Source organism: Chelonoidis abingdonii, chromosome 5 (assembly GCF_003597395.2).
Source record: "Chelonoidis abingdonii isolate Lonesome George chromosome 5, CheloAbing_2.0, whole genome shotgun sequence".
Taxonomy (NCBI): Eukaryota; Metazoa; Chordata; order Testudines; family Testudinidae; genus Chelonoidis; species Chelonoidis abingdonii.
The window spans coordinates 75,597,614-75,616,318 of NC_133773.1; the positions used below are offsets into that span (position 1 = coordinate 75,597,614).

General features: G+C 38.9%; 1 protein-coding gene across 1 annotated transcript in view; it reads right to left on the minus strand.

Moving 5' to 3' along the window:
- Nucleotides 1–297: 297 nt before the first annotated feature.
- The window catches only part of HPGD (15-hydroxyprostaglandin dehydrogenase), a 39,406-nt gene continuing 20,998 nt past the window's right edge, over nucleotides 298–18,705 (minus strand). Inside the window, exons 4-7 of the mRNA XM_032780175.2 lie at nucleotides 14,319–14,406; nucleotides 6,689–6,765; nucleotides 2,315–2,478; nucleotides 298–992 (exon numbers count right to left, since the gene is read on the minus strand). Coding sequence (XP_032636066.1) covers nucleotides 854–992; nucleotides 2,315–2,478; nucleotides 6,689–6,765; nucleotides 14,319–14,406 — 468 coding nt within the window. The 3' untranslated portion in view covers nucleotides 298–853. The remainder of the gene's footprint in view (nucleotides 993–2,314; nucleotides 2,479–6,688; nucleotides 6,766–14,318; nucleotides 14,407–18,705) is intronic.

Genomic DNA, 18,705 nt, shown 5'->3' on the forward strand with positions numbered 1-18,705 from the left:
GTTGGTCCAACCTTGCAGTGAAGTTAATGGCCATTTTGCCCAAGTAAACGTGCAATATCAAAAGCTGTGATGGTGCAAAATGTCTGGAAGATGTGCAAGTACTGTTCTTCTGGCATGCTGGAGTAACCACATGAGCCAGCAGTGCACCCTTATTCTCATCAGACGTCTTGTAGTTACCCTTTGCTGCTAAATATTTAGCCATTTACTGTTCATTCATCAATTCTTTTAAGTTTTAAAAGAATTGAAAGTCAAAGTGAGAATATATTTTTGGTAAACATTTTTACATATTATATAAGCCCCAAGGAGGAGGGCTGTGCAACTCTGAACCCAGTGGGAGAGACTACAGGCCAGAGAGGCCAGGACTGAGAGGGAACAAACCTCAAGGAGGAGGGCTGTGTGACTTCTGAAGCCCAGGGAAGATTTTCTATTTCAAGTTTATTTGTATTTAATAAAGTAGAATCCCAGTAGGGGAATTTTGTCTTGTCCCTTTTTGAGCTGTGTGACATTCCCAAGAATCCTGACAGAAGGGTAACTCAAACAAGGGGTGCCCGCAGGGCCACACTAGGTCAGGAGGGCAACAGCCTGCCACAAGCATATAATTACCAATGGGCAGAATCTGACCCCTATTACTGCATCACTGAATATCTTTTGAGCAATATGCTTATTCTACCAAACCAAGAATATCAACAGTAGCTCTTAAAATCAAAGTAAGAAATCATATTACTATACAACTGTACATTATTGCATTAAAGAGTTAAAATCATGTCATTCTCTGGACACAAACATTTATCTTAAAAAAATTGTTTAAAACACATTTTTACATTAATTTAGAGCCAAGATAACATAATTATATTTATAGCCTTCCTGATTGAAAAGGAAGTGGACTATATTCTTGAAAATGAATCCCCTTGGATGCTGTAATCTTCATAACCTCTCCGTTTAAAGCATCATCTTCAATAATCATTAACAGTCCTTTGGCAATTAGTGATGGGCTACAGAAAAATAAACATTTTTTCCATTTTGAAAATCAGACCTGGCACAGAATACCTTCTGGGTTATCTTAGTTTGACAGCATAATGCACTGGAAATTGTGGAAAAAGTATGTTCTAAACCAAGTATAAATAAAGGTTTGCATAAACGCTTGCAAAATGAACCATCTACAATTTGTATAGATCTACTTCCAGGTCTTTTGGAACTATAGCAGAAGTAGCAAGAGCATTTCTGGAAGGATATGGGGTCATCATAATTTGGATATGCAAAAAATATACAACTGCTACTTTGCAAGTGAGCCCTTATAGGTCTAGTCATTGGTAAATACTTCAGATGTTTAGTTGCCTCTTAGATTACTATCAAAGTTCCCTGAGTGTGATAAATGCTATAGGAAAATGCTTCACTCTACTGCACTGCCGATCTCCTCTGTTATGTATTCTGTATTTGTTTCCCCAAACATGCTTCCATTGACATTAACTGGAGAGCAGTGCAAATTAGAGAGGAGAATTTTACCCTCTGTAATTTGCAATAGTGAATGTAAAAGTTCAATGCTACTCAGTGAAAGCAAGTGATGTCTGAAAAAGCATGGGCAAACCACTATGGTGTTATGCTTTGAGGTACTGCATGAATCACTATCATCTTTGAGACTGGGTGTGAACATACCATTCTGTTAACAAACTGTCAGGATGAGTTAACCATAACCTTTACTCCACCTCAGGTAAAAGTGGATAGTGAATCCTCCCAGGATTTTGGACTAAGTGGGCTGGAGGGGTTTGGCTGTGATTAGGTAGGAAGGAAGAACGTATAGCAATTGAGAAGGCAGAAAACTGGCAGACTCAGAGTGACAGACAGTCTGAAGGAGCAGCTGAAAGCATGGTGTTTGACAGCGGAAGAGACCTGGGGAAAGATTTGAGTTAGCGGTGCAGGCTGAGAAGAGTGCTCTTGCTGCTGTGAGGAAAAGAAGCTGTTTCCTGCTATTTGATTCCTTTTGTGTTCAGAGACACAGAACTTTGTACATTCTTTGTAAATAAATAATATTTAATCAAAGAAAATATCAGACTCAATCAATTTCTACTTCCAACTGGAACAACCCCAAGGCCCTGAAATTTGATTAGCTGCTTGGTTTGAAAAGGGACAACAATGATAACATGGTTGAGTCCCTTTCTTTCAGTTGCCTTCTCTTTTGTCTCACATGTGATTTGTGCAGAAATACAGTACAGACATTGGTTATGCTGCCTGCTGTGGATCAGCTGCCTGTGGCACTACTACTTACTTTCCCTTCAACTATAGAAGACAAAAGAATATTATGTGTAGCTTCACTTACTCCATAACACCATAGAACTTCATCATGTCTTTGATCTCATCCTTGTATTCATAATATTGTCCCATATTCTCTTCTTTATCAATAGACTGAAGAATTGGTGTGTTAACGAACCCTGGACAAATTGTATTTAGTCGCACGCCATAATTTCCCATTTGAGCCGCCATCTACAAAAGTGTCAGACACATTGTGTTCATTTTCAGCATTTTGTGAATCTTTACAAAGGCTAGTAAACATGTTGCTTGATACAATCAGACAATCAGCAAAACTAACAGTAGCATATTAGCCCTTTATTTATCAATGGTTGATGTTGGCAAAAAGCATAAGAGGGCTCTGAGGGTGGCAAACTGGCTATTGATCTTGGTCTTACTTATGGCCTTTTATGATAGGTGCATGTGTGTGTCTTTCTGATTATTTTATATACATAAAAAATTGTTTTACATAAAATTGGTGCTCAAAGCAGAAACTAATTTGGTTCATGGTTGGGCGAGGTCGACATGAAGAAGATGAAGGCCATAAAAAGGAGTGTCACTTGCATCAATGCATATGAGGGTACGTCTACACTACAGGATTATTCTGATTTTACATAAACCGGTTTTATAAAACAGATTGTATAAAGTCGAGTGCACGCGGCCACACGAAGCACATTAATTCGGTGGTGTGCGTCCATGGTCTGAGGCTAGCGTCGATTTCCGGAGTGTTGCACTGTGGGTAGCTATTCCGTAGCTATCCCATAGTTCCCGCAGTCTCCCCCGCTTAGAAATCTTGGGTTGAAGAAGCCCAGTGGCTGATGGGGCAAAAATTCTTGTCGGCGGGTGTCTGGTAAAATGTTCGTCATTCCTTCCCCTCCGGGGAAAGCAACGACAGATAATCATTTCGCGCCCTTTTTCCCTGGATTGCCCTGGCAGATCCATAGCATGGCAAACATGGAGCCAGCCGTTCAGCTTTTTTTTTTACAGTCACCGTATTGTTACTGGATGCGCGGACAAGAGGTGATACTCCAGCGTACACAGCAGCATTCATTGCTTTTGGCATGGATAGGCAGACGGTTATCAGTCGTTTCATTGTACATCTGCTGCCGGTGGTAAATTGGCAATAAGATGATGGGTTTATCTGTTCCTCTGTACTGTTCTGGTTTATCATGGTGCCCCTGGGCTGAGTCGTGGGGGTGCCAAAGGGCAAAAAAATGGGAAAGACTCCCTGAATCAATTCCCTCTTATGGTTTCTAAAATAGAGTCAGTCCTGCCTAGAATGGGGCAAGTGTGCTAGGAACCAGTGTATCAGAGAGACAGCTGCTCCGTGTCAGATCCCGCAGAAATGATGAGCTACATGCCATTTACGGGGGGCCCTGCCAACAAACCCCAACTGGTGCTTCCCTCCTCCCCCAACCTTCCTGGGCTACCATGGCAGTTCCCCCCGCCACCTTTGTGGCATGAAGTTATAAAGAATGCAGGGATAAGAAAACGTGACTTTGTTAGGAGATGAAATGAGGCGGAGGCAGCCTCCGGTGCTATGACAGTCCAGGCAGGACATTAAGCGGTATGGGGGAGAGGAGCCAGCATGCCACTGCATTTGCTAGTCCAGGCAGTACGAATCTTTTCTAAACATGAAAGGGAGGGGGCTGATGGAGCTCAGCCCCCAGTTGCTATGATGAGGACGGTTACCAGCCGTTCTGTACCATTACTGGGAATGACCAGGAATCATTCCTATTTTTACCCAGGTGCCCCCAGCCGACCTCACCTGAGGCAAGCCAGGAGCACTCACAGGCTGATGGTGACGACGATATCAGTCATACTGTATGGTCTGCACCAGGGAGGGAGAGGAACGGATACTGCTCTTCACTGCTGCAGCATCACGTCTCACCACACCAGCATTCAGTAGGACATAGGGTGAATGAAAAAAGTCAGAAAAATGATTTCTTTCCCTTTTCTTTCACGTGGTGGGGGAAGGAGTAAATTGACGAGCTATACCCTGAACCACGCTGGACAATTGTGTTTGAACTACAGCATGGGAGCTCAGCAAGAATGCAAATAGTTTTCAGAGAATGCTGTTGGGACTGTGGGATAGCTGGAGTCTCGTACCCTTCCCTCCTTCCCTCCATGGTTCCATTTTGATTCTTTGGCTTTCCGTTATGCTTGTCACGGCAGCACTGTGTAGCCTGAGATTTTTCAAACGCTTTGGCATTTCGTCTTCTGTAATGGGAGCTCTGATAGAACAGATTTTGTCTCCCCCATACACGAGCAATCCTGTTATCTTCTGTACGGTCCATGCTGGAGCTCTTCTTGGATTTGGGACTGATCACCAACCCGCGGCTGATCAGAACTCCCACGTGGCAAACAGGAAATGTTCAAAAAAGTTCGTGGGACTTTCCTGTTACCTGGCCACTGGCATCGAGTTCAAGATTGCTGTCCAGGAGACGGTCACATGGTGGCATGTGGATACCCCCCGGGAGGCCAATAACTGTCGATTTGTGCCACACTCACCTAAACCGATATGGTAATACCGTTATTTTACCGCTACTTCCCCGTTTGGGAGGGTACAAATACCGATTTAAAGAGCCCTTTATATAGATATAAAGGGCCTTGTAGTGTGGATGGGTGCACAGTTAAATCAGTTTAATGCTGCTAAAATCGGTTTAAAGGCGTAGTGTAGACCAGGCCTGAGTCTTGATTACGTTCTAGATTGTATTCTTTAATCTATAAAGTCAGATGAACAATTATACTAATAGCTCCTGGACAAGACTACCTCAGGTTACTAGCAAAAATTCAGCTTGTGTACCCCAAGATTTCTTGGCATCATTACCAGTTAAAGAAATGGTGGTGGTATTGATGCTTGAATGTTTCAGGAAAAGTTTGAACAATATATTCTTTAGCAAGCCAAGACCTTGCATATACCCCATATTTTGCTGAGGATTATTCTGACAGAAATCTGAACATTTTCTTTCCTTAAAACAGATTTTTTTTGGATCTTTTCTCATCAGCAATGTCAGCTACAACTATCAGCATTATGGCTGGTATAATGATATAACCTTATACAAAAGAAGCAATTGACATCCTAAAAGTAACCCCAGCAAACCTTGTTTTTTTTTCCTAATAGATAAAAAACTTTTTCATAAGAAAACACAATAACATGACTATCTCAAACCACACCAAATTCCAGCCCCAAACTTTTGAATATTTTCCACTCACCTCCCTCACCACAGAAAATTGGGATTCCGTCCCTTGTCCTAGAATGACTCTCTTTTTGACTGCCTGTTCACCACTAAATTGTTTAATCTGAGGTTTACCATTTTTACTGGAGCCTTATCCAGAATCATCTTTAGGAGCTGTCCTCCTAAATCTGGCGCAATCAACTAGAGTCCTAAAAGTTCTAAATTTCACCTGCCTGTGTCAGGCTGCACCTTCTTCTCCGTTAGCTGGTAAGTATTTTAAGTCCTATTGTGTTTCTCCAGTGTTTTATTTTCTTGCGTTCATTAGGAAGTAACATATGCTCTCATTTTACCACAGTTTTTGTTGTTTGAATATTATATTTTTTAAATCATGCAAAAAATTAAATTATATACTGTCATGTGCAGACTGTGGCCAAGGTGTGGTATATGACTCCTATTCCCAAACTAATCTGCATTAGTTAACCCTAGAAGATTCAGAGGTTTGGGAAAACGTTTTAAAAGTCTGCATGCTTAGCTAAGTATATCTCAGCTTCTTTGGGCTGGAAATTTGACTAGAAATCTCATGTGAAGGGGCTATTCTCAAATTGTGCACACAACTGGTCTATGCAAATACATGATCTTGTTATCCTCATACTTCCTTCAAGCCCTTTCCCTCTACTAGTATCTTGCCATAAATTAGACAGAAGTTTCTTGTGCCAGTATTTGGGGTATTCAGAGAAAGTTCTTTGTACAACAGCCAGCATAGGCTCCATCCTGAATTCGAGTCTTCCATTGTTACTACCACACCAATGTTAAGTAATCAGAACACCTGAGTCAGCCTTAATAATGGGGAGCACTTTTCATATTCAAATCATTTTCCCCACATTTGCCAATTTACAGAAGGAGAAACTAAAATAAATTGTCCAAGGTTGTCTATTTGATTGATTGTCTTTATCCTTTCTCTATATCACCCTCATTGCCGTTACCTAAGAAGAGTATTGCCCAAAGCTTGTATTGATCACAAACCCCACATACACCTCCATTATTACCCCCGTGAAATGAAGGAGTCTCCAGCTACCACCTTAAAAGCTTTTATTAAAACAAAACAAAACCCCACACAGCACTTCTATAGGCACTGTTTTCACTTGCATTGCTATAGAGAGGGAAACTGAGAAAGTAAGCTTGTTCTCAAGGAACTACTGATAGTGTTTTTGGCTACATATACTCACAGCTATAGACCGGGTGAATCCAATTATGCCATGCTTTGTAGCACAGTACACTGGTTGGTGTGCAGCAGGCATGAGTCCTTGAAAAATGAAAAGAGAGTTGAATATACACATTAATAATCAATACCTGTTGAGATGATAACATGCACAATCAAATGTAGCAGTCATTACTAGTTAAAATTTCTTAATTCTAGTTGTAATTTTGAGGTCAAACTGGGGAAAAGGAAAGGGTAAAAGACCAGCCAAAAAACAAATAAACAAAAACTCCAGAATAGAACAAAAAGGCAAGAGAGAGTAAGGAGACAGGAAGAGACGCATAAGAAGAGAACAGCATTGTTCACAGTCTAGCTGGAAGAGCATGTCAAGTGGGGTACTGCAGGGATTGGGGCTGGGGCTGGTTCTATTCAATAGCTTCATAAATTATTTGAATAATGGTGTAGAGAGGGCATAAAAGTGTTATAAAGTTTGTGGATGATATCAAGCTTGGATGGGTTGCAAATGCTTTAGAGGACAGGATTAGAATTTAAAATGATCTTGACAAACTGGAAAAATGGTCTGAAATAAATAGGATGAAATTCAATGACAACAAATGCAAAGTACTACACTTAAGCAGGATTGATCACTTGCATAAATACAAAATTGGAAATGACTGTCTAGGAAGGAGTACTGCAGCACAGGATATGGGGGTTATAGTGGATCACAAACTAAATATGAGTCAACAATGTAATACTGTTGCAAAATAAGTGATCATCATTTTGAGATGTATTAGCAGCAGTATTTCAAGCAAGACTTGAGAAGTAATTCTTCCACTCCATTCAACATTGATAAGGCTTAACTGGAGTACTGTGTCCTATTCTAGGCACCACACCTCTGAGTTAATGATAGAAGAAGTGGCACTGGGAAACACAAGATATCTAAGTGAAGAAGGCATGAAGATGAGAGTGCGAAAAGACAGGGAACAGTGGAGTAAAGGGCTCAAGATGGGGAGCAGGAAGAAATCAGAGCAGAGAAACAGGCTGGGCAGAGTTCTGAAGCATCTTAGAAAGAAGACAAGATTAAATAAGATGTAGAAGGCAACCCTTTTTATTATGCTTAGTACAAATGAGCCCCATTCTCAGTTGGCCTCTGGTAAAATAATACATCAGTGGACAGATTCAGAAAGGGAATGATGTTCTGGGCAGCAGACTAGATAGATGATTTTCATCATGACGTGTATATCGGAATGGAGCAAGAGGTGTTTTATGGAAGCCAAAGAGAGATGGGATGTAATAGCCAAAGCATGGACAAATGCTTTAGTTGTAAGGGGAGGAAGAGTTGGATTTTTCAGAGATTGTGGGGAAAAGAACCAACATGATTTGGCTATATTTGGAAAAGAAAAGAAGCAATATGAAAATGATGCCTAGGTTGTGTCTCTGTGTGATGACAGTGGGAATGGGCTGGGTGTGGTATTATCAGTTGCAAAGGAGAAGGAAGGAGATGGAAGAGGCTTTGAGAGGAAAGATGAGGAGTTCAGTTTTTGCCCAATTGAGTTGACATTAGCAGTAGGATAATCAAGAGAGACAGAGAGACCATGAATCTATTTACACTAGCAATTCTATAGAAATCCCACTATACTACAGGGACCTCAGTCACAAGGGGGCTAGCAGGCATACTGACTAAATTATAATACAAAGGGACTGCGAACTACAGCTGGAAGTTATATAACCGTAAGCACAAAAGCACAGCCTGTCCTAAATTAGGAAGATAAAACTCAAATACATTCCTGAAAGGAGATGTCATAAAACTTGGATGCTAAAGTTACTGCACTAATGTTTGTTGTTTAGCTCTGAGTAATGGAAATCACCCCAATTTAAAAAAATCTGTTTTTTCCCTTTTGTTTTTGGTAAGTAATATCAGCAACAAAGGGTGTGATTCATCACAGTGAAGTGAACTCAAGCAAGGAACTATGTACTACTCAAGTCCTTAATGTGGGATTTCAGTAGAGATTAAGTGGTGCATAGGGTGTGGTGTGGGCTATCTGCTCTGGAGTTAATTTCACCCAAAGGAAATAATTTTCTGATAAGGCACAGCATTAAAATTACAACACTGACATGAAAAACAATATTTCAGTGTTTAAAACATCTTTATTTCTTCTTTATTTAAATGCTACACTGATCCAGTGAAAACAGCACTTTTATTAGCACTATTCACCTTGGCAGGATGAATAATGTATTACAATGAAATAGTGGTGCCTTTTAAGTTGTGCAACTCCCCAACTCATATTGAAAGATCCAGCTTTTGGATGCTTTTGAAAGCTGTTACAATGGATCACTGTACACTGGCACCTCTAAAGAAAGAGTGCTTGCTCTGTTTCTGAACTTCCATCTATGACATCCCTTTAGGCAGGAACCATAGGCCTTTCTTAAACCATGCTTTTTTATGACTGTGGAGCGCTGTCAATGAGTTTACACCCATTTGGGTTTGTCCTCCAAGAGTAGAGCATTTCTTACTTTCTGTGATGTAAAGTTAGCACCAGTTATCAGTATTATCCATCACACCTAACTTATTTGTTTAATACCACAACATACTGTAAATAGCATGAAGGCAATCTTAATGAATTTACAGTTGAAAAGGCAGATACAAGACAGGATGCGTTAGGAATCCAGAAGAAGGTCTTACAGGTTATTTAAGCAAGCTGCTGTTTATCTGAGAGAGAGAGAGAGAACAGATAAAAAATCAGAAAATTAAATTTATAAAGCATACCTAGCTGAGAATGAAGTGGAAGATGGCACACCACCTCACTTAGATGTCAACAGACAGTTTCACTAACCCTACAAGTCAGAGCAAATTTTCCTTTCATTTACTCTTTTCCTGATTTCTTGGCAAGCTGACAAAGAGGCAGCTCCTCTCCTTGGTAGTCCCTTTGTTTTTAGGGTGTCCAGATCACTCGTTACCATTTTAGATGTGAAGTGAGACTTCTAACTAAATCTGTTTGTTCATTTGTGATGGTCAATAGTTTTAATTAAATTTCATGATCCATAAATTGGGAAATTAGCATTGAAGATGAAGGCTGTATGTCAGAGTTGCATTTGTTAATATTACCACTTTCTTTCAGTCTATTGAACAGGTTTGGTGAATACACAATATTAATTAAGTAAGCATTTCCTCCTAGGTATATTTCTTCCATGGACAGGGATTTCCCACTGAGATTTGAACAAGCATCCCTTTTTAAATACGATTTATTAGCATGTAGTTGGCCTTTCATCACTCCTTTCCCCATGGCTGCATTGTTAGCCATCCTGAGATAAAATGTTATTCTCTTTATTCATTATCTTAAAGTTGTTATGGCTTAGAATGTTGCAAAGAGTAAGAGCCAAATTATGCAGTCTCACATGGCTACTCCTGATTTCAGTGGAAGCTGAGAGCTCATCAGAAGATAGTGGTTGGTGCCAAGAATATACTGTGTTAGAGATCATTATCACAATACCACAGTAAGTATATATATTCAATGTGTTATATATTAAATTTGAATGGGTCCTTGTATGTCGCCCACTTACTTCTGTCTTGCTAAATTTGCACTGATTATAAAATAGTTTTTGTGAAAATGATCAAGGACAAGTTTTGAGAAAATGATGAAATTTATTTAGAAGCAAACTGTTAAGTATTATTGTAACATGTTGACCAATTTTTCCATTATAACAGACTTTTTCCCGTGTTTGTTTGTGTATATTTTATAAAAGATGCTTATCAAAGCCTATAGGAACATGTATAACAATTATTTTTAAAAAGTGAATGATTGTTGTAATGCTAACTTAAAAAGTAGAATTTCCAAGCCTTAAGACAAAACTCAATGGTCCTTCTTCTCAGACAAAAAGCTGAAAAACAGAATCAACTTGCAGTATGATCTGAAGGTCAAAATCTCTTTTGGACCAACAGAGGTCCAACAAAGGAAACAAATTAAAGAGTTGATGGATTTGTAGCTGTGCTATGGGCTGAATGATATGAGACAGAGATGGGGTTCACCAGAGGCTCTGGTTTGAACTCAGTTCACTCTCCCTGTGAAGACTTTATTGTAGGGGTTCCTGTTTACCCCAAATAGACACCAGCTTTGCAGAAGTCCTTTGCTGCATTCCTTCCAGAACATTTTACAAGCAGCAAAATCAAAGTCCCTAACCCATTCTTGTTAGCTTGTGTTTCCCAGAGTTCCTACCCTGACTTCTGATCAGCACAATCTTTTTTTTTTCCTTTCTTGTGTGAGAGCATCACAGTTCTTTTTAAGGTATTGACCCTAAAATCCCAGTCCTGTAACCACACACATACATGTTTAACTTTACTTCGATGAGCCTTCCATTGAAATCACTTTATGATAGCAAAGTTCAGCATGTGTAAATGTTTGCAGGATCAGGACCTAAATTGGTGTGCTTTCTGAAATACCCAGTGCATTGTCTTCTGGAGAAACATCCTATGGAAAAAGCAGCACATTGGCAACTTATGGATCCTGCACCCTGGAGTGTAGGTCACTTGCAGGGATCATCTGCATATACCTCACTAAATCGTTTCCCTGCTATTGCAAGAGTCTCGGGCAGGGGAGCACCTTGATCTCTCTTATTCATTGCCTGTGGCACATAATAGTCTAGTCTCCTGTATGTTGTAATACATTGGCCTCATTTTAGTTGTTGGGTTTAGTGTGTGGGTGCTGTTGGTGGCTTGTGATATACAGGAAGTCAGACTGGATGATCTGGTGGTCCCTTCTAATGTAATATTCTAGGACTCTAACAAGTCAGTATGTTCTTACACTAACTATTGTACCCACTTTTAAGTCCTCTATAAATATATTTTGCTTTTTCCTTTCAGAATCCAGATGGCTCAAAAGGCCTAGTGTATACCATAGCTTCATGACAGCATAAAATCTGCCAACATTACCAAACAACAAAACCCCAGCCAACAACAGAAACCCACCCAGCCCAACCATCCTTTTCAGTTTTTGTTGTCAACCTTAGTAGTTACACATAACATTGTATCAATTTTTTCTAGGTAGGTATAAAACCAATTTATACAGAAATCACAACCCTCAAAACTATACTCTAACGGTATCCTACAAGAGGCATTAACCTGTTTTACTCTCCTTAAATGTCAAGTGATATTTATGATAATGAATTCATTTAGAAACCTGTGGCAAGCTCTCTTCTATGGGGCCAGTTCTGCAACTACACACACAAAACTCCCATTGTCTCAGAGGCTTAGTGGTATAACTTCCTCTTTTTATATGACTGCATAACTCCTTTGAAAGTTATCAGATGCTTTATAGCCTTGAGAGGCAGCATGCTCAGGGATAAGCAGAGGGTTAGTAGTCAGGTACTTTTCAGTTCTAATCCCTCTTGTGCCAAAAACTTGCTGTGTAGCCTTAGGCAAATGAGTCTTTTGCTGCCTCTATTTCCTAACTCAACCCACCTCACAGAGGGGTGGTAAGGAACAAGGCCTTGATCCTGTAAAGATCTGGCCCCAATTCAGCAAAGCACTTACTGTAAAGAATGTACATTCTTTACATTGACTTCACCTTGCAGGACTGAGCTCTAGGATTTGAACCTTCTCTAATTAAAATCAGTGACAAAATTCCAACAGAACTGAAGCCTAATTAGTGTGTGTACAGGATTTTGAACATGCAGTGTTAAATAAGCATTAAATGACTATTCTTATTGCACACAATGCGAGACAAAGATGTTTGCTAGGTGTGGAGCCTGTTGGGTGAAGACATACTTACAGAGAATTGAAAAGAAAAACAAAAGTAATAGAGAAATGGGTTTGTTAATGGTCAACAGAAGCTAAGTCTGCTGAAAAAACTGGGGGAAAAAAAGAAACTCACTCTAGTGAGTGTTAAACTACTTAATGGGGAGTTTTATGTGTGCAGTCACTGCAGGATTAGAGTCTTAAAAAAGAAAGTATAATCACAATATACAAATAGGAAGTAAAAAAGCCTGTGTCAACTTTTATAATCTGCTTTTTCTGATGACGTTGGAAACAATTGCTAAACTTATGCTATGTAAAAAAATAAAGAAAGCAAAGTACACTTTGTTTTTTAAAGAGATAGTCATAACCATTAGAGCAGAATGATCACATTTTAAAAAATGTAAAAGTAAATAAATAAATCTTTAATTGATTAATTAAACAGACATTTGTAAAAGCTTATTAAAATCTGAGAGGGCTTGGTTACTAGATCTTAAAAATCAAATCATGTTGTAATGCACTAGGAAACGTTCAGATCCCGCAAGCCTGGAGGCAAGACTCATATCAGTACTGCAGACTCAGGCCTCACAGTGCAGTACTCTACCTTTGCTCTCTTTTTGTATGTTTATATACTGTGTGAAACTGTTTAATCTTTCACTAGGGCTGATGGTTCCTTGTCTTACATAAGCAGTTGATATTTTGGGCCTGATCCAACATTTGTTGCGGTTGATGGAAAAAATCTCATTGACTTCAATAGGCATTGGATCAGGCTGTATTATCAATGCTGAATTAGGGCTACATGAAGACATGTAATGGAAAAACTCATGTGAGGCTGTGGTGTGTGTATGTATGTAAAACTATTAGTTTAAACTCACATAGCTCCAATGCATAGTATAATTGGGGTGACTTGGGTTTCTCAGCTGGCAGGTGTCCTGATATGCAGGGGAACTCGGGGTATCCAATCACACTACTCCCTATACTCACTCAGTGCCTCCTCCTACTCTGCTCTATACTCAGAGCCTCCTCATTTAATTATTTGTGTTGCAGTAGCTCCTAGGACCCCTAGTTATGGACCAGGATCCCATTGTACAAGATGCTGTACAATCGCAACAAAAAGACAGTCCCGGTCCAAAATAGTTTACAATCTATATATAAAAGACAAGATTATTTTCTTACTCTCAAATCCTCAGCACATGGTTTGAAAGTATGAAGTGGGACCAGGCTGGAATCAGTGCTGACAGGGTCGCTATTAATTCCTGCAAGTATTCTCATCGAGCCACTCTTTTTAGTATCAACAGAGCTAGTACAACCTAATGGGTCTTCCAAAGGGGTAGAGGAAGGAGAAAGACAGCTTCTTTTGCTCAGCTTCCCTCTCTCTCATGGATTTTTGGCCCATTATAGAGGATTTTCTGGTATTTCCCTGCCCTCTAAATTTAATTCCTGTTGATCTATATATACTACAAAAATTAAACAGTTTGCAGAATAAACTCAGAATATAAATGTTTCCTCTTTAGGTCTATAAATATTGAAGACTATCGTTTCAAACACATAATATACTTCAAATACAGTTTTTGGCTTTGCAAGATAAAATATTAGTGAAGTATAATGAATTAAGCTTAGCTGATGTTCACTTAATCTACAAATATTTGGTAACCTTGAAGGGAAGATTAAAAAATTAGATATTTATACCATACTCATCATTGTGGGATCTGAGACTAATAGTGCAGGAAATTACATAGCCCAATTGGCTGGGAAAAACAGTAGCCCTTCTCTATTCATTTTGGAGGTCACTGCAAGATAAGTAAATGTTATACAAGTGTGAACAAACAACAAAAAGATCATGAAAAAAGAAAGAAAAGAATAAGGAATATATATGGATTAATTTATTTTAAAAAGTACCAGCAAGGATTTAGATATAAGATTTTCTTACCTGCCAGAGATGATATATTAATGATTACCCCTCCATTTCCTTTTTTCATGTATTCCAGACCAATGTATGTTCCTCTGATCACAGAAGTCTGATATATGAAATATAAAGGGGAAATAAATTCTAACTTTGTCCTTTTTTCTTTCTTCTTCTTGAGCAGTGAGGCTTTTATTTATAATTTTAAGTTATTACTTAGATAACCCATAGTGGGTAGCATTAAAGAAGAACTGCTGCAGTTGACATAACAATAACAGCACTGAAACAAATATTGTATGCTTAATTATTGATATACTATACAAGTCTTTTGCTTGTGAATGAAAGTGATCAACAAATTAAACTTTTCTTTGGACTTGGGATTCATTAGTATTATTTATTATGCACAGATGGTGTGTTTTGCATTGAAGAATATACAAGTAACTGACTGAATCCTCAAGAGGTCCTGAGCCCTATAACTCTCAGGGTTCCAATTGGAGTTTCATATGTTTAGCACATTCGAGGATTTGGCTTAGTGACATGGTCCCTGTCCCGAAGAATTTAGAATTTAAAGTCCTCATTCTCTTCCATTAAAGTTAATGGAAGTTTTATCATTGGTTTCTATAGGGTAAGATCAGTCCTGAAAGACTATACATTCAAGGATCAAAGAACAAGGCACAGCGGGAGACCCAAAGATCTATAAGGTAAAACATAAAAATATATAAACAAAAGGATGGTGATGGTATAATGTTTTATATAAGCTAGTTACAGGCTACATGGGAGAATGTTTGCTTTTTCCAGAGGGATTGGAGGGAAGGAAAACTGATACACTCAGGCCTTGCCTAATTCTGTCTCACTGAGATCCATTACTGCACTCCTCTTGCGGTCAGAACTCACTTAAACTTATAGAAGAGTTCCAGGATAAGGTCCCAACTGAAGAACTCCCCATGCCAGTGCAGAACTTCACCATTACTTCTTTAGTGATAAGTTTTTGAAAACTATTTCCTTTTAATTAAATATAATAAAAATGTGGACTTTTGTCTAGATCTCCCTTTGACCTCCAGTTTTTCCTAAAATTGAAACCTAACTTAGGTGATTTTTCATATTCCCAATTCCATTTAGTTAGTCAAACAAAAGGGATGCCTTATAGTCAGGAAGATTATTTCACTTTTTAAATGAGATGTTTTATAAATATTATTCATGTTTAGCACTCTTTACAGGACCCCACTTTAAATTAAGGAGTTCAAATGACAAAGCAGCCAGTCCTGCAACCCCTCTACACATGTAACTCCTAGTGAATTCATTGAGAGTTCTGAGCGGGTAAGGTTTTCACAATTAGTTGTAAATGGGGAGGATGGAAAGCCCCCAAAATAATAGAAATGTAAAGTCAAAATCAGTCAGCCTCCAACTAAACCTGTTGTAAGGAGTGGCCAGTTAAATTGGGGAAAACAACAACAACAACAAAAACCTCTTAAAATATGAGAACATTAATTACTTTGCACTAGTTCAGTAATGTTATCTAAATTGCAAATACCAAACTGGAATGATTTTAAAGGTGAGGTATTTGTGTGTGTTTTTATTCTTCAGCTATAAACTATTTTAACAGTAAATGCAGTAGATATATTTAGCCGCACACTATAAAATGTCATGTAGAAATCATGGTCCAGATCTTGCTATACTTATACAGGAAAAACTCTGGTTCACTTTAATAGGAGTTTTGCCATGTGAGAAGACTGCAGGATCAAGTTTTGTATTCTATCATAAGTACTTTTTTCAGTGCCCAGGAGCATGTGAGGCACTCAAGTGTAAAATACTTCATTTTTTTCCCCCAACTTGTAACAAGAAATTCCAGGGTATGTATTACTGATAAGTAAGTAGGGACAATGTACAACTATAGGAAAGTTTGCTTTATTTTTTTTTAAATACAACACATTTAATTTTTGTTCACTATTGATGGGATTGTATGTTTACATTGTATGTGACCTATATTAAATTATTATCCCTTTCAAAATGAGTAGTTAGCTAAATTTGGGGTTGAGGGCTGCTCCAGTTAGGAGGAGAAATTAATGATAGTCAGGTGTTTTCTTTGATGCAATCTTGTTTATTTACAAAAAATGTGCCAAGCCTGTTTACCCTGAACACAGGAGGAACCATACAGGAAATATTTTCTTTGCTTACAGCCCTAAGCCTCTTTAGTCAGCACCAGACCCAGAAGCTCTAGGCTTTTTCTCAGGGCCACACTCCATATTTGTCCAGGCTCTGTCTGTTTGTCATCTTTACATTCATCCCAAATGAAAGGCAACAGTTAGTACAGCAAGATTTAACCCAATGCATAATGGTAATATGCATCCTTGTGTTTCTGATTTCTCTTACTGAAGGAAAAATTGAAATCTATAGGAAATACTGGCATATTGTTGATTTTAATGTCAAAATACACAAAAAGTCTGCAGATGAATAGTGCCACAAGTTTCAAGGAAAGAGCTATAATTAAATCTTCTGCAAGTTGCAGAGGTCACCTTCATTGATTGGTCCATCAGCCCTGACAGAGAGAGAACAGATCACAACATATTTTTGTGTTGTTCTAGCCAGTCCTTCAGCCACTCGCTGGCCAGACTGTCACTGGCACTGGACACCCGATCAGCAAAGCGAACCACAGCCCAGAACCCCTGAGCTCAAGCAATCCACTAGTTTCAGTGTCCCAAGTAGCTCGGACTACAGGCACACGCCACCACACCTAGTGTTACAGTGTGCTTAAAAATTATCTAAATCAGGTTTAGATGAGAGTTCCATAGCTCATCTATATCTTAAAAATGGGCTGAATATAGACACCAAATGTAAATGTTCCCAAATGTAGGGAAAGTTTGGATTTGGATTTTCAACATCAAAGTTCTGATCCAAGGTTTTGCTTTGAGCTTTTTTCTATTTTAAATGAATATGTATGTGGAAACTAACAGATCTAGGGCTTGCCTTCTATACGGGGGTAAGTCGACCTAAGTTACACTACTCCAGCTATGTGAATAACGTAGCTCAATCGACTGTAGCTTAGGTTGACTTACCCCGGTGTCTTCATGGCGCTGAGTTAACGGGAGACGCTCTCTGATCAACTTCCCTTGCTACTCTTGGAGAGCTGGAATACCGGGCTTTACCGGAGAGAGCTCTGCCATTGATTTAGTGGGTCTTCACTAGACCTGCTAAATTGATCCCTACTGCATCGATTGCAGCAGCACCGATCTCCCTGTAGTGGAGACCAGCCCCTACTATCGTCAGTGTGTCCTAAAGACAGTATACAATACCCTGTTACACAATCAGTCAAAACCTGTTACAGCAGATAGAAATATGAGAAACTAATTTCCCTGCCCAATATGTAAGACTGGGCATTGCCAAAGTGTCAGCTGAGATGTTGGAAGTAAATTGAAAGTCTGTTCAGCCAACAGCACACACTACCCATTGATGTCAGTAGCCTTTGATTTTGACCCTAGGTGAGTTGTAAACTGGACACTTATCAGTCTTTAGGTTTGCAACTGCTAATACATTTATAAATATCTTCCCTAATATTTGTGAAAATTGCTGACTTCCTCATTCTGCCTTCTGTTCATAGGATCATTATGCTCATACACTTTTCTGTTTGGGCCCAATCTTATGATGTGTTTAGCAACTTCAACACCTACGGCTGTCAACGGGAATTGAGGGTGCCTTATAGGAGCAAGGCTTATGTACTCTCTTATACTCCTAAAAGGAACAGTAGGGCTGTTTAATGTTAATTGTACTATATAACCATCAAAGGAATTATTAAAACTATGTGCATTTATGCCTGATGGTGCTGCCCTAAGATATAATTATTCTAGTGATAAACAGTAGCCACAATATATAAGGTGAAAGCAGCTAAATTGTTAATAGATCTGTTAGTTGGGACTTTAGATGAAGAATGTTCTATACATGTGATAGGTTGCACAGAACCCACACTAAGCTCCATAGGTAGGTCCCTACCAAATTCATTGTCCATTTTGGTCAATTTCATGGTCATAGGATTTTGAAATTCATAAATTTCAAGATTTCAGTTATTTAAATCTGAAATTTCATGGTGTTGTGACTGTAAACATTTTTAGACCTTAAACCTTAGTTGGTCCCATGCTTTGCTGCACATTGGGCTTTGCCATCCTTGCCTGTCAACTGCCCTTCTCTCCAAATGTTCCCATTTCATGTTGAGGTGCTTCATGTTGTTCAGAACTGTTTGTTTCCATGTTATTCGCAGTCTTCCTCTTTTTCTTCTTGTGTTTTCTGGCTTCCATTCAAAGGCGGTATTTGGTAAGCATTTTTTTTTCCATTCTCAGTTCATATCCCGGCTACTGATGTCTTCTTTTGTAGATTATTTGTGAGAGGGTGCCTTGTCCAGTAATTTTTCTGACTTCTTCATTCA